The sequence below is a fragment of the Grus americana genome, chromosome 23 (genome assembly GCF_028858705.1).
Source record: "Grus americana isolate bGruAme1 chromosome 23, bGruAme1.mat, whole genome shotgun sequence".
In the NCBI taxonomy this organism is placed as follows: Eukaryota; Metazoa; Chordata; class Aves; order Gruiformes; family Gruidae; genus Grus; species Grus americana.
In genome coordinates, this window is record NC_072874.1 from 2,706,699 (window position 1) to 2,723,296 (window position 16,598).

The following is a 16,598-nucleotide window of genomic DNA, read 5'->3' on the forward strand; positions in this document are numbered from 1 at the left end:
TAAAGGGGTTTTTATCACAAAGACCTCTCTGGTAGGGTTTGCAGTATCTCCCTGCAGCTCTGCCTTCATTTTTTTTCTTATGTGAGGGCTCCTTTTTGCAGACAGAGCCAAAGCCGGGGTGTGAGGCAGGGGTGCGTGCTCGGGGGCTCTTTTGGGAGCGCTGGGCACCGCTCACTGCAGGTTCCTGTGCTGCGCTGCCTTGGTGAGCTCACTGCTCATAAACACCCCTGCTTTCAGTCAGCTTGCGTGCGTAAGCCAGATGCAAACAAACAATTACGTGGGCTGAAAAGAGAGAAATCATAATGACTGAAAACAGAGAGGGAACAAAGCTGCCTCCTCGTTCCCCTGGCTCCCTACTTGCTAAATCCAGTGCTCTGCCAAAGCCGTTGATCAGCACGCAAGCAGAGACGCACAGCGCTGCCAGCGTGGCCACTGGGATTCAGCGGCACTGAATGCCCTTTGTGGACCCCAAGCAAATGTTCCTGTAAAAGGCAAATGGCTGTTGCTCCGCTAAGAAACGGCGTCGGAGAGAGAGTGGTCCAGCTGCTCATGACGCAGGAAGGGCAAGTCTCAGTGACAGCACGGGAGACCGCAGCTTGTTTTGGATGTTTTGGCGTGGCTGCATGGATGTTATTTTGAAGGCAAAGACAGGATTTTTCCTTTCCGGGTGCACTTAGCAGCCTGGTGTATATCTCTGTTTCCCTCCAGTTGTACCTGCCCAGGCGGGGGGGAATTTTTATAACCCTCTACCCGCCAAGCCTCTGTGCCACGTGCCTCCGTACCTGCGCGCTGAGCAGCTGCACTGCTCCTGCTGGGGACCTTTTGTGTTAGTGGGAAGCAATTGTGGTTGCAAATCATGCTTTTACCTCTTTTATAAAATTCATGAAGCGGCCACCGAACCTCCAGGCTTTGTGCCGATGGCACTGCAGGGAGTTCACGGTCATCTGAGGGGCGCGCTGGTAGCAGACGGAGACGACGTGCACCGCGTCGTACAACAGGGCAGCGTCTGTCTAAAGTAAAGGGGAACAGCATTTGTGTTGATAGTGGTTCCAGAGCAAGGAAGCATTCGGGCAGCAAAGCAGCGCGGGATCCGTAACATGTCACGGGAGAAGCTGCAAGAGCCCCTCTGAGTTACCCCCTGCCCAGCTCCCAGCGGACCTGAGGGTTTCTCTGCCCTGGTCCACCGCTGCCCATCCCACCTCCTGGGTGTCTAACCCCACAAACAGCTCTCTGAGGGCAGGGCCGGGCTCAAGGGATTCCCTGGGATCTCACGAGATTGCCGTAAATGCGTATGCTCTAACACAAGACTTGTATAAACCTCCAGGCTGACCTCTCATGCAAAACACGTCCTCAAAACACGTAACTGCGCATGACAAAGCCTCACGAGCGTGTTCTTCTGTGACGTGGCTCTTTAGACTAAAAGATCATAGCTCTGTCTTAAAATCAGAGATTGTGAAAATGTCATTTGTCTGTGTGCATCTATTTTGGTTATTTCTACGCATTTACTACTGTATTGTCAAACAAGGAAGCTAGCTGTTTCCAAATGTAGAAGACAGTAACAGAATTTTCTTATTTAGTCTGTTTTGTCTGAGTGTAAAAAACCCCTATATTAGAACATATTATCCACACTATCTTATACATGGGGAAATAAGAAACAGAGAAGTTAAATGGCTTGTCCATGGGCATGGAATTTTCCAAAATGACCCAAACCGTCACCGAAATCAGGACCTCACAGATTTGTAACATCTTCCTGTATTTCACTGATTTGAACTAAGGAGAACTCTTTTTTTTTTTTTTCTTCCATATAATGTGATGGGTTTAGATTCAATTTGAGATGCCCCATCTCACCTCCAAACACTGATCAAGAGAATTGGATTTATTTTTCTCTCCGATATGGTAAGCCCTCCTAGTGAAAATACATTATTTGCTGGCTTCACAAAGCTACAAAACAGATGTGAGTGTAGCAGCAGTATAATAAAACACAATAAAACAAAATAATACAGCAAATAACTGGGCAAATGTGTAACGGGATGTGGCCACGGAGAAAATCCTCCAATGTTGGCAGCCATCCCCGTGTCCTTCCCTTCCCTCAGCACCCGAGCATGAAGAGCGTACCCGACCTGTGTCCCGTGGACTTGTGTTTGCAGCCGCGGGGACAGGTTTTGTACGTTTGGGGCCGGGGGAGAGGGGTAGAAAAATATATCCAAGCCATTTCATGGTGAATTACATACTGTACTGCCCAGCTGAGATCAGGGCCCCGCTGGGACAGCCACCAGGCAAACACAAATAAAGGGCAGGGGCCCCTCTGAAGAAGCAAACAGGGAGTGGGAGAGGAGCCGGCGGTGGCGGGGGGAGCCCAGCACCGACAATACGATGCTGCAGTTATGGGCAGCGCTGCAGAAAAGTGGAATGCTGAAGGAGAATGGTGGGGCTCTCCTCGAAGGAAAAAAAAAAGAACAGGAGGGATATGAGGAGCAATTTCAAGGTGAAAGTCTGGGATGCTTTGCCACTTGTTGGGGGGGTTCTGGCAGATCTAAAGGGAGAGGGAAGGAGGGAGCCAGTCAGCAATTACGGGGGTCGGAGACAGCCTCGCAGGGAAGACAGATGGGCGAGCAGGTGCTGTACCTTCCGAGCAGTAACTCAGCAGAGCAGAGCTGCCATCAGACCCTAAAAGGAGTCATCAAAGCTGCAGCAAAGCCCATCTCTGGGCATAGCTTTGGCTCTTTCTCCCTGCATCAATCTCAGCGAACTGCCTGGCCCCGTCCAGCCGTGCGCTGTGCTCCCAGCCCCCGGGAGCTGCCGTTCGGCCGCTCTTGGGGCCTGCGTGGAGCGATGATGGCAGCTGAGCCCCGCAAGCCCCTGTGGGGCAGGCCCTGCTACCCGGCTCGGCGGTGGGACAGGAGCGTTTCTGCTCCCCAGCACGGCTCCAGGGCTGGGCACAGGGACTTGCAAGGCGATCGGTCTGCCCTTGAGCTGAAACAGGACTTGTGGAGGGCAACCGAAGAGAGAGGGTGCCCTTTCCTGGGTGCTCCGGGGTTCGGGGCACACTCAGCCTTTTGGTTTCCAGGTCAGTGAGCGCTCGCTGGAGCTGCACAGAGAAATCCTGCTGTGCCTGAACACGGGGTACGATACCCAGCTGATGGCAGCTGCCTCTCTTGTTCCCAGCACGAAATAGCCAGGGCGCTTCCCTGCCGTGCTCAGCCCTTTCTGAAACAGAAAGCTTTGAATTTTCCTGGTCCTGGGGGCAGCTTTTTACTGGCAAGAAGGGGAGGGAGGGAACAAGCACAGAATCTCAAAATTGGCAAATCTGTTGGCAGCTGGGACTGCAAAAGGCGAGTGTTAACACAGCAGTGGGCTGCAGGGGATTCACCAGCCGAACTCACTGCATTTGAGGGACGGTTCTTAAAGAAAGCACGTAGCTACCTTGGGAAAGATACCTGGGATGTGCTGTTACTAGTACATCCGATAACTATAACATTTGGCCCTTAACGAATGTTCCTGCCTTCCCTACCACTCTGGTCTGCTTCCCAGAGTCGACCCGTGCTTTGTTTAAACTTCTCATACCATCATGACGCCGTCAAGCAGTCCCAGCTCTGCCTTGGGCGCTGACTGCAGCCGCTCCATGGACCACTTCTCGATGATGGAGGACACGTGCGGGTTCTCCACGTTGAGGATCCGGAAGCCGGTCAGGTTCACTCCAGAGTAGCGATATGGTTCTAGGTCTAATGCATAAAGATCCTTAAAAGAGAGAAACCAGTTTAAACATTTTGTTTAGCTTTGGGTTTTTTTGTGTCTTTTCTGCATCGGTTCGTATCTGCGTTTGAAGTGAGAAGGCAGAGCCCACAGAAGGTGGGAGGTAGGACAATGGCCTCATGAATTTGGCGGATTGTACTGTCTGTTGCCATCAGTCACCGCTTGCAGAGACTCGTAGGCGTTAGTGGAATTCGGGTGTCGTTTGTGCAGGTTCGCCCACACACCGCAGAGGGAAACTCCTGCCAAAGAGCTCACTGTCTTCATGTAAGAGGCAAGTGAATTGTGGGGAGAAAACCAGAATCGCTATCTGTAACCGTGAAAAAAGAGGCTCGCGACCGAGGGGGAGGGGACAAGGCAGAGTTCCTGCATCCGAAGCTCCCTGGGGCCTTTCCACGGAGGATTTGCTGTGAGGGCTGAAGCCCACAGGGTGCTGCGGGTGACAGAGCAGCTCTGAATGCAGAATGCCAATTTGCAGACGGCTATCAAAGAGGAGCTAAGACGCATTTCTTGACATTACGACCAGCCTACACAGTCTGCAAATGAATGAGAGTGCCCTTTATATGATGTAAAAAACCCACAGCCAGGCAAGCCCTCGGCTCTGCTGGCAGCCAGCCCACGAGCATCACTTGGCAAGCAGCGAGAGGGGCACTTCTTTAATGCATCTCCTGGCTCCGCTGCACGTCTAAATATTAACTTCAGTTCAGGGATTAACTTCAGTGCTCAGTAACTAGTCTGAGTAGTTTGGGGTTAGACAACATGGCAAGAACATACCGCAGCTGATCTGCTCAGCAAAAACCCAGGGCAGCTGAGCCAAGGGGGATCGTGAACGAACGTGGTGGAGAATGGCAGCTGAGAGGGGGCTTCGTTCACGGGAATCACTTGTTGGATGGGGCATATTTAATCGGAGTTCATCCAGAACAATTTCTGCAAGTGTTCAATGGTAGTAAAAATGTGGGGACGCAGAAAGGCAACACCACTGTCTTCTGTGATAGAGGGTGGGGGGTGAATACGGGAACGATGTTCATTGCTTTCACAAGGGATTATGAAGAAGAAGAGTTTAAATACAGCATGAGATTACGTGGCTGTTGCTGTTTTGTACGATGTGGCTATTCTGGTAGGACGCAGCCACGCCGTGGGTTCTGCCCATGGGGGAGCTGGAAAAGCACTGGTCCTAAAACACACTGCCCTAAGCAAAGCGTAACAAAATCAGCACTTGCCAGCAACTGAGACTTCATTCTCGGTGGGAGAGCAAGGAATTCTTACAGCTGTTTTGCTTTAATAAGCTTTGGGGGTTTGATCATTTCCTTAAGCGCTGGCCTCTGACTTCGCACCCCCAAGGCACACTGCTGATGGATGCTGTGCTTTAATCTGCAGGTGCAGCCAGGGACCGAGTCATTAATCACACCCACAACAGAGTTCAGGGTCTTTCTTGTTTGGGTTTTTTTTCCCTGAAAAATTGCAAGTACAAACCTCCACATGTTGTTAAAGGGCATTGTGAAAACCAGGCCATAATGTTGACTTTTAAATGACTTATGGTAACTAAGGGCAAATGCAGTTGCTTAACCTCTGACAGATGCTTCTATCTTCTGGATGTGAGGGTGTGCAGCGGTCCTGTGCCTGACTCACTGGAATAGATTTATTTTTTCAGGATTCATACCTTTTTGTCAGACATTTCAGTTTGTATTCTGCAAATCGTTGTGGGAAAATAATTTTTCATTGCAAAAGCAGATCATTTCCCCCTCAGAATGTGACATATGTGACAAATCTGATCCACCGAGCTCCAGACCTCATGGTCTCCATGGCACAGCTCTCAGACTGCCAGCCCTGGCACCGCTCAGATCCTATGGGTATTTTGGGTGCCATCCCCGTCCTGCCACTCTCCACTGACCCTTCACCACGTTCCTACAGAAGCCAACCTCCCATCAGGTCCCTTCTTGGTTCCAGTTTAAATCTCAGCTGCAACCTGGTTTATCATCTCCTGGAATTAGAGGATAATTAAGAATACGAGCCGAGTGTCAGAACACAGAGACGTGAGGGGGGGAATTGCCGTATCAGTTTCTTCTGGATTTTCTGCTCCTGCACAGCCACAAATCGAAACATCTGGTTCTATTTTCCACCTCGTCTACACTCCCTTTCACTCATTATTCTCTGTACTGCAGATGAATTCTCCCCTCTATCCTACTACCTTTAAGAAAGTTTTATTCTCGGTGTTTCTGTGCGGCTCTTCCCCTTTCTTACACGTGCTCTCCCGGCTCCCCAGCTTTGGTTCATCAGCTGCAGGCGGCGATGCTGAGGGCTGATCCTCACCAGACCTAGCATCTGCGGCAGGAACCTGCAAAAGCAGGTGTCCAGGAAGGGCGTCCTCCGCCTGCTCTTGTGCAAAACAACTCCTGGGTCATGTGCCTGCCCCAGATTGCCGAGGATCCCTCTCTGGGCACGGATTTGCTCGGGCAGCTGTCACCGGGAGGAGCGGCCATGGCTGTAATGGGAGGCGTGCACGTCCAGTGCGGTTTGGATAACCACCTCTGACGTATGCACTCACGAGTACGCGTGTGTCATGTCCTGAGCCGCACGCAGGTACAGAGTTGAACGAGGGTACCTGATTATCAGCGCCAGTGGAAAAGCAGACTGGTTTGGCTTAGTGCCTCATCAGGAGAAGGCAGGTTGGGTGTGTAATTTTTGTTTACGTTGACTCAAAGCATGGGAAGAGATTCCTGCTTCTGCCTGTCTGCAACAGCTGTAAGCAGCAGAAGTGAGAGCAGGCAGTGGGGAAACTTCTGTATTTGCAAGGACTCATTTTTACAAGCTGCTGAGAAACTCCTGGAAGTGTTGAGTTGAAGGGGGTTGTCACTGCTTGGGACTTCGCAGGATGTAAAAGCTGGCCATGCGTTAGAGGCTCCGAAGAGTTCCCCCTCCTCTGGTGGAGAAGGCTGGTGGGGCTCTTCATGCTGAAGCCAGTGAACTGTAGTCTTGCTGCCTAGCAAAATGTTGAAGCATTTCATGCCAAGTGTTGATACACGGTACTCAGTATTGACTAGGGACCTTTTAGAAACATTCAGTATAACATAATAGACTAATTCATTAGCACCCCATGGGTCTAGTACTGTAGAAGCTGAAGCACATGCGTTGCAAGCTAGGAAAACATTGCCTTAAGGAATGACAGATTAAAATATCTTTCCCATGATATAACTGTTATTTCAGGAAAGTGGCATTAATTGTGATTGCTTATCTATTAATTTATTATAATTCTTCTTTTCCCACCTCCAGGCTGTACCTACACATGAAATGTACTCTAGGCTCAGCTGGGGCTGAATAATAGGAGGTTATCTGGGAAATGCTTAAAGCTGCCTGGAATAGATAATGGCAGCAGGGGTAATTAAAATGTCTTTTGCATTTGAAAAATAAATTTTGCTGTTTTTAAGGGTTAGTTTAGTCTGCTTCTTTCCTAAAGGCAAAAAGATAAATTGGATTTTCAAAATCACACAAAATTCAACAGTATACTAGACAATAGCATCCTAAATGGAAACAAAAGTGGCATGCCAAAAAACCCAAACCAAAATGCTTCCTGGAGTCAGAGAAGAACTGGCCCGTGTTTAATGAGGGTGGAGTTCATTTCAAGCTGAGTTCTTCTCATGCAAAATAAACCTGCAGTACTGAACTATTGACCACAGCAGGGCAGCTCCAGCTTTTAAGGGAGACCTAGATGAACACAGAGAAACACATACCCAGTTCTGACTGAAACTCGGTGCCATTAAATCCTGTCCGTGGGACTACAACCTCCCAAATTCACACATACGCTCATCTTTCAGCGGATGGTAGCTGCACTGAAATCAAAATGACTGGGAAGGGAAATAAAACCAGAACCTACATCTGTGCAAAGCTGGAGCAGCTCCAAAGGAGTGAGCCAGTCCAAAAGCAGCGAAAGAAAAGACCACCGTCTCTCAGAACGAGCGCCCGGGCAATGCTGCAGTTGCAGAGATGTTAAAACCAAATCATTGTGGTCTGCTTCTAACCTGAGGCTATATGTAGCCCTGCTCTCACCTTCTTGGTAGGGCACCAGACCTCCCTTTCCCTTGCTTTTCCCACCCCACCGTTTTTGAGTCCTGCAGCTGTGCAATGCACACCCAGGACAGGACACCCAGCCCGCTCTCCTGCCGCTTAAACCACCTCCTCGCTTTCCATTCCAGCTCAGCAGTGAGTGTCAAAGGTGTTTGCACAGATTAGATACTTTACCAGAGTGGTGAAGATGAAGTGGTAGTATTCTGTCATCATTCCCATTGCCATGGCCTTGAGGAGAGTAGGGAAAGGAGGTTAGTAAGAGTGGACACAAGAATATAACAACAGTCATGCAACATAAATGTCTACTGGGCTGATCTGGTAAACGCGGCAGGAGGCAGACCCAGAACAGAGCAGCGGGGTTCTGGATCAGTCCCGTGAAGCAGTTCAGCATGTGCTTGGCCAGGAGAGGCACGTGCTTAAGTGCTGAGCTTAAGAACTGTGGTCCTCGAACCTTTCTGGAACGGCAGCAAAGCCGTAGTGTCCAGCTCCCGCGGAGGCCGGTGGCATTTCTGGGTGTTGCTGTGCCACAGAAAGCTGGGACACCGACTGCGGCACACCGCCCTGCTCACGGGTCACGCACGGTGCAAAACCATCCAGGGACACAGGCTTGCTTCCGTCGGCATGGCTGGGAGAAAGGGGGTTGCCTTTCCTTCTCAGATACCACACAATGAGCAATCTTACATAAACCTGTGCAGAATGACCATAAATCAGCCTATTCTTATGGTTACAAGTCCCTGTACTGGCTAAGAAGCTAAGCAAAAGGTTTTTTATTTCTTACGTGTGTATTTCTGGTACTCTGCATCCCCTCCCCTTCAGTGTCCGTTCATATAATGAGTACATACAGCTCATCTGTGTGTCCTTCCTTCCTGCGTACAACAGCCAGATTCTAACGCAGAGCCTGGTTTAGATACGAGTCAGTAAAAGCAGAGGCACAGGGATGGGGAGTGGGCACATCTCCCATCCCTCAGCCCGTGGAGATTGTGGTCCAGACTCAAGGACTCTTGGCCAGCCCAGGCTCTAGATGTGCCAGCCCCGACACGAAGGATGATTCGTGCAGATTGCTGGGATTTGCATAACTGAGCAGCAGAGAGAACACGCTGTTCTGTGAGGTTTGTCAGAGAATGACTGTGGGCTGAAGGGACCTCGGCTGGAGGACCTTCTCCAGGCCCTACACAACGAGTTCCTGCCTGTGAGAAGGGTCACCTTCAAGTTGGTGGCTGGCTAAAAGAAAGAGATACCCATGTCTTTGCGATGCTGAGTCTTGTGAGCATGTTTTCTGGAGAAAACGCATGCGAGAGCACTTTAAAATCTCCATCGATGGGAAAGCGACTTCAGGTCCCCCCAGGAAATGTTTGTTTCCCTTGGTTTTTGCTAAAATTACTAGGGCAGAATTTAGCTCCGAGGAAGGAAGTGACAGTTTGAAAAGAAGTGAGATGTCAAAAAAACAAGGGGAAAGGAAAGGATCTAGATTACAAGCCCAGATATTGTAACTCTAGAGTGCGACTTTACCCCACGTTTCCTGGCCTGGAAATACCTCTGAGAACGCCTGGCAGCGGTCTCTGTGCGGCACTGCACCGTGCCGTCCCCTCCTCCCCGCCCGGCCGGTGGGGCTGCGGCGTCGCTCTCCTGCCCTGCACACCCGGGTGCAACGAGGTGGAGCAGGGAACGACACGTGTGTGAAGCATCAGTTTAGATGATGTGATGTGACCGATCGAGAGTAAATCATGAGGTTCCAGTTCAGTTCTACAGCAGGATCAGTGGCAGATGAAAAGTCCCGCCTTGCTGTAAGAAGCAAGCCCCAGCTTCCCAGGACGGGCAGCCGGTGTGCAGCTACATCTGGGTTTGTGGGGAAATGAATAAAAGATAAACCTGGTGGATAAGCTACAGGCAATCACCAGGATGGGAACGGGAGCTCCACTAAAGTTAAGACAGGCACATCTGTGTGTTGCAGAGTGCAGCAACTGTTCAGAGACAGCTGCCAAGGAGAAGGGAGAAGCTGGGAAGCCAGAGAACAGATGTGGAGCATTAACAAGTGACCGAAAATGAGCAAGGCTAGAGAAGCCGGGGTGAGATGGGAAGGCCACACGAGCAGGCCTAGCTCTGCGATAGGCTTCTACAATGATTTCTTTGTCCAAGAGGGTAAAATAATGAATGGTTTGATGTCTCAGTCGCTCCAAGGAACCCAGACTGGAGCAGCATGTGGCGATGTCATCTGTACGTCTTTGTGCCAGCTCTTGCAGTGTTATTCATGGATTACTAATCCATGGGGGGTTTTACCAATCCAGTTTAAAAGTGCTGCCCAGATTACCAGTGAAGTGCCCTGCTCCTCGTGGGCTGTGGGAGCGTGGTACCTGCAATAACTTGGGAGCAGGATCTGGGCTGGCTCGGTGCTGTGTGCCTACTCAGAGCTTCCTCGTGAACATTGCCTGGAGTGGCTCAAACCGTTTCACCTTACCTAAAGATGCGCAGTTAAAATCAGTACCAAGCGGTGGAAATTTTAGCACAAGTGTTGAGAGCACCTTTTTGCCACCCATCGGCGCTGCGCTGGGCGGGCAAGCGCAGCCGAGGGGCTGCATGGACCTTGCCTGGTCAGAGCAAACACCAGAGGCCAAGTGTCTGGTGTAGTTACCAAAACGTTACAAAAGGCAGACAAGAGCAATAACATGAACGTTACTGGTTTTGGGACAACCAGAAGGCTGGGCCATTCTTCCCTGACAGTTTTTTGCAGTCCAGGTTTTTTTTCGGTGTGTTGGTCTTGTAACACTGCAAAGCACAAGCAGGCTCCCCTCTTCCAATGAAAACTGGGGAAAGATGAGGTTTCTGAGCTTCCTAATTCTTCAGCAGACATGAGTGCCAACAGTGGGAGAGGCACGAGGGTGACGGTGCGTGCCGCTCAGAGCCTCCCTGGTGTTACACACCGGAGCGTGCAAGTGTGCAGAGCCCAGCCAGGATGTGCTTTGGGTTTGCACCTTCCCCAACTCTGAAAATAACCATTTTTTCCTGAGTAAAAATACACTATATAATAGTGCTAAGCTGAAATCCATGGCTTTGGGTCCTGAAAAAATACCACACACACACAAAACCAGCCAGAAGGACTTAGAAAGACTTTGTTCCCCCTAGTCCCCCCTCTCCTCCATCTTCCTCACTCTGCACTCACAGTGATGAGCAGAGCAGATGGCACAATAAACTATAATAAACTGCATAATAAGTGAACAGCACCAAACACAGCCAGCATGTTAAAATAATAGGCAGGAGACAATGAGTCCCTTATATTGCTTTCTTTAATAATCCCTTCCAGGCTTTCTGATTTCTCTGAGCACTTTCCTTCATTTTGCATCAAGAAGGATGCAAGAGAAGTCTCTTTCCATGCGCTTGCTTTCTCAGCCCTTCAGGGGATATATTTTATGTGGTAGTGTCTTGCTGGGCTGATACGAGCAACGCTTCCACCGGCTGGTTTTTGGTATTCTTTGTGAGAGCATTTTCCTCTGCCTTTATATTGACCCTGAAACCTAAAGGCACTTGGAAATGAGGAGGAGCTGGGGTGAGCAGCAAACCTTCTGGTCTGCGAAAAATGCCAGCGGAGGAACTCGGGGAAGAAGGAGAGAGACCAAATGAATGGAAAATCACTGACATCTGGCTTAAAGTCCAAGAATTGCACACGGGGCTCATGAGGGGACAGAGGATGCCGTCCCTCCCCGGCTGGCCCGGTCCAGCTGGTTGCAGCGAGACGCAGGACTGTGTGCACAGCTCGGAAAATAGCTCACCAAAACAGCGCGGTTTATCCCCTGCCCTGCGTGGGCATGTATTCACAAACCTGGGGGCATGAAGAAGCACAGAAGGGAAAGAAGATATTTAAAATCGTCAAGCATGAAAAGCTCGTACAGGGCTAAATGATCAGTGACAGAAGTGGCCCAGAGCGCGGTCCTGCCTGATGCCCTGATGAGAGAAGCCAACGGTGCTGCAGGCGGCTGCGGGCGGGGGGCAGAGGGCTGGGGCTGCGCAGCCGCAGACAGCAGCAGAGCCACAGCCTGGCCCCAGCGCTGCGTTCGACACACCGCCCGGCATGTCCTCCTCCCGTAACGTTTGTTCGTTCTTACCGACAGTCGCTTTTTGATACTTGCAGTTTTTCAGTGAAAACTACGTTTTCTGTAGAAATCCCGTAGCATCCCTGCAGAATGTCCGTGTGGTAGCTGTTAGTGTAGCTGTGCGCTGTGGACAGCGGGAAGGTGCAGGGCTGCGCCGCTCTCTGCGGGGCTCTCCCTGCAGCGCGGCCACCCCGTACGCATGGGTCGCTCGGTGGCCACCCCTGCTTCGCCCCCATCGCCCCCCCGCTCACCTGCTTGAGGATCTGAGCTGCCATCAGGTGGCTGCAGTCGAAGATGATGCGGAATTCCCTGCCCCGCTTCATCTCCTTCAGCAGCGGCCTGGCATCGTCGGTGTCCAGCGGGAGCTGGCGGATTTTCAGCCGGATGTTGTACCTTGATGGGGCCATGATGAGCTCTTGCAGCCGTATGAGGCCTTCAGGGATCGCACAAAGACAAAGTCACAGCGTTACAGGAAAGCCTGCCTTTACCCTGCAGGCTGGGTATCACAGCAGGTTATTTCTTCCTGTATTATTTTATGGAATGCAATCAAGACTTTCCTCCCTCCCTCAACTGGCCATTGCTAAAGGCGTATCAAAGCCAAGGTGTCGTGTCAATCATTAAACCCCTTGATATTTCCAGAGCAGTTGTTCCAAGGCAGAACAGCTTTTCCTGGTGTTTCCCTGCTGCCCCTGCATCCAGCTACGGTAGAGCTGAGGTCCCTGCACCAGGCAGGAAGAGGAGAATAGCAGATTGGTCCTATCCTTTGACATCTCTGGGATCATGACATATTTTCTTAAGCAAACGTGCCCTTGAGAAAGGACAGAATGTGATAATCAGCTATACAACAAATTAATATCTGCAGTGTTTACCATGCACAACAGCAAAAAAGATGCACTTAGATTTATGAATAGCATAGTTCATAACGGTCACGTAATCATAACTTGTAACTTTCTTACTACTCTTAGAATTAATTTCTTTTTTATGCAGAGGGTGCAAAGCCATGCTGCATGCAGCTGAGCAGGAATTATTGATAGCTAATGTTGCAAGAGGAAATTCAGCAGATGCCTATTGCAAGGAGGAAGAGAAGCATGTCCCTCTGCATAGTAGAAGAAATACATTAGAATATGCCACGAAGGGAACATACTGTGACCCACATTTGCAAAACAGGAATGTCAAACTGTGTTCTCATCAGCCCTCCCCTAAAGAAACCATTTGGTTTAGTGGAATTAGGTTGGACAGACTATCCAATGTGTCTTTTGTTTTTGGGGGTTTTTATCTATAGTGCTGTGCAGTGCTTTGCTTTGTTTAACCATCAACAGCTTTCTTTATGTGGAAAACTTTGTCAGCTGTGTTTTATAGAATTAGCCAGAAGACAAAAAAACTTTCCAGATCTGCTTTTGCTTTTAGCTGGGAAACTGCACCATCAATGGCAGCCGCAGACCAAGGTCTTTGCTTGTGTGGATGGGCACCGCGGAGCCAAATAGAGCCGAGCTGAGCCAGATCTCACCACGGGCAATTAATCCTCCCCTTGACCCGTTGTCAGCTGGGGTGGTGCTGAGGGTTACCCGCTTTCTGAGCGCTTTGTGAATGAAATGCTTCAGAAAGGATCCCAGGGCCCTCCACAACACTCGCCTGAATGCTGGGGAACCGGTGTGTCCCCGTGTGCCGATTACTGCCTGGGGTGTCATTCTGCTCTTAAAAAGGTTCATTAGAAAAGTTCCTAAACGGGACCCACAACAAAAAAATCTCTTTTACCTACCTGTACTGTCATCGTAAACCACAGTGGCCGACCTCCATTTCAAATACTGCACCAGGTCCAGAATGGCGTGGCTCAGAGAAGCATAGTCGGGATACAGGTTGACATAGAAAGTGTCCTTGTTATCCAAAGGGTGATGCTTCCATCGAAGCTGTATGTGGGGGACTTCCAGGGCATTGCAGATAGACTGGACGGCGTTGGTACAGGAGCCTTGGGAAGGGCCGAATATTGCTACAACCCCCAGAGCGAGCTGGTCACAGGCTGGAAAAGGAAGGAGGGAAGGACGCTGTCAGTAAAGAACGGGGCACCTCTGCGGGAGGGCTGAGCATCAGGGCAGCCGTGGGGGCACAAACAGCTTCTTCCTGACCATGGAGCCATGACCATGACCCATGGAGCCGTGGACAGACCGACAACCTTCTGGGCACTAACAGCAGCATAGAGTTTAAGTAATTACAACAGTGAAGAGAGGCAGAGAGAGGAATTCTGGCAGGCGATGGTCTGGACCGGTGGATAGAGGCACAGGGACGTTTCCAGAGGAGGCAATACTGGCTACGGCGTGTTAGAAATGGCTGAGCCTCCAGAGTTGTGCAAGAAGTACCCAGAGATGATCAGAATCACCCTGACAAAAGCGTCCTTCCATCAATTTCAATAGAATTTTTTTTCTGCAAAATACTGTTTTTCATAGCTTTGTTCAACCTTTCACTGAGATATTAAAACAGAACAACTGCGTTTGGGGCTGCATTTTTGGGGGGGGGAAAAGTCTAAGTTTTTCAGAGGAACAGGAACAGGTTATTTCTCAACTGCCTCTGCAGGTCCTTCCAAACTGAACACAAACACTTGCCACTATCAGCAGGAGCTTTGTGACAGCTACATTTCATTAACAGATTTCAGAATGCCACTGCTCCCAGCCCGAAAGGGGCACGAATGCAGAGAGCAGCCGAGGCACACGGGTGTCCCCAGACACACACACATCCCTCGTGCGCGTCCTGCGCGTTCTGCTCCTCTCCCAGCACTTGGTGCGGTCAAGCTGGGTGCAGAGGTCCGAGGAAACCTGCCCAACAAAACAATCTCAAGAAGGGACAGCCAGGGTCAGTGAACTCGCTGCGGAGCAGATAGCCCCTCTCTCCGGTGATGCCCCTCTTACAACTGCGAGCTCAGGCAGCAGGTTTCGTTCCTCCCAAATCAATAAGCCCTCAGGTCGTCAGCCCCGCAGCTCTGTAGTCCCATTTCTTCCCTCCCCTTCAGGAATTCAAATGGGCTGCTGTTATCCAGTAATAAAAAGTGACTGTTCGGAAGGGAACAGAACTTCTACGCCAGGGATGTTAGAACTGCCAGGGATACAGTAAGATAAACAAAGGCATGGCCTACAGACCTTCGCTCAGGATTAGAAGCAAACACTGCAAGGAGTTTTGTGAGGTTTGCAGAGGAAAAAAAAGACTAGTTGTTCCCCTTACATTAAAATGCCTCCAGAAGGTCAGCTCCTGGAGGACTTCTCATCTCAGTCGCTGACTAGCGCAGGACAAAATGAGCTGCTGGGTCTCAAGCCAAACCATGCCTTTCTTTAATGAATAAATGGCCACAAAGCTGCTAAGAGTGCTGTGCCTTTACCTTTCTTAGTTGCTTCAAAGCTGTCGTGGAAGTGTATCCTCTGAATGTCATAGGTTAGTGTTGTGTTAGGCAACAAAGTTCTGTTTCTATTAATAATATTGGCAGAAAATCTGAAGGCTTGCTCCTCGGCACTCATAACCTGGGTATTGGGGCCATCTGCGTACTCAAAGATTCCTCCTGCAAGACAAGACAAAACCAGCATTAAGCCACATAAAGTTTGATTATTAATCTTATGTAGCAAGGATGAGAAAACTCTTGGACAGAGCCGTGACATTTGCAGGCTGAGCAAGGCTTGCTCCTGGGACATTTCCTGGACTGAAACAAAGACATGAAAACATTTGGGGTTTTGTTATACGCTGGTCCATGGAAGCGTTCGGAATGCCAGCTTTGCAGGGCAATAGAGGACAAATTCAAAGTCCTGGAATACATTTATGAGACGGATGAGTGGCTTCCCATAAAACTTAAGGACTAGACCTCGGGAAGTATGGACGGGCTTATTGCTCAGCTGCAGAGACGCTCCAGGTTTGTGCTCTGAGGAGTTCCTGCGGTGCGGAGCTGGTACTGCCCTTCCCTCCGCTCCTCGCTGGACTCCTCCCGCCTCGTCCACCCATTTCCAAGTCCCCACTCGGGAGGCAGGCAGTGCGGCACTGATGCTTGCTATTTTTAGTGCCATTTTTACTGCCCTTCTCATCTTTTATTGTTCCTCATGTTTAGTTATCCAAGTTCTTAATTCAGACCAGCAGAGACTTCTGAATTTGCCTACCCTACAGCTTATCTGCTCAATAATGCACATCTTGAATGCATGCTTTCCCGTGTTCAAAAGTTGTTAATGCCATTACACCTCCCCAAGGGCAGCAAGCTCATGTCACAGTATCGCTGGGTTTCTTGGCTCTGTGTCTGTGAGTCTTGTCCTCAGTTCCCCACTGACAGCCACTCTCCTTGAAGTGACTCGGTGCAGGCGTAAATTATGTAATTGCATGTCCTTGTCTCGGAGATGTGGGCACCGTCCTGTGCCCCTTACAGAGCCACGGAAAGACACATAAACCTTGCTCTATCTTATTAAAAAGTAAACCAAAATAATTAATGGATGAGTGGGATAAGCAAGTGCAATTGGTAACAGATGGTCTCTGAGTTCATTAGCAGAAAGAAAATCTTCCTCTTCAATTTAAGGTAGACCTAAAATGTTTTGTTATAGACAACAGATGTCTTCTCTGCCCTCCTAGTTTTCAAGCAACTGCATGAATCCTCCTCCAGGAGCCGGAACATGTTGTCTATAGTTTTTGTGGCAATTTGGTGTTAGCCAAGAGCGCCAGTTTGGCAAGAGCCAAGCTGACATT

The 16,598-nt window shown here is 49.9% G+C and overlaps 1 protein-coding gene across 1 annotated transcript in view; it reads right to left on the reverse strand.

The window, feature by feature from the left end:
* Positions 1–16,598, reverse strand: part of GRIK3 (glutamate ionotropic receptor kainate type subunit 3) — a 117,213-nt gene that overhangs the window by 36,634 nt on the left and 63,981 nt on the right. The window contains exons 2-7 of the mRNA XM_054802275.1: positions 15,262–15,438; positions 13,657–13,914; positions 12,149–12,330; positions 7,987–8,040; positions 3,565–3,738; positions 867–1,010 (exon numbers count right to left, since the gene is read on the reverse strand). Of these exons, the coding sequence (XP_054658250.1) occupies positions 867–1,010; positions 3,565–3,738; positions 7,987–8,040; positions 12,149–12,330; positions 13,657–13,914; positions 15,262–15,438 (989 nt within the window). The remainder of the gene's footprint in view (positions 1–866; positions 1,011–3,564; positions 3,739–7,986; positions 8,041–12,148; positions 12,331–13,656; positions 13,915–15,261; positions 15,439–16,598) is intronic.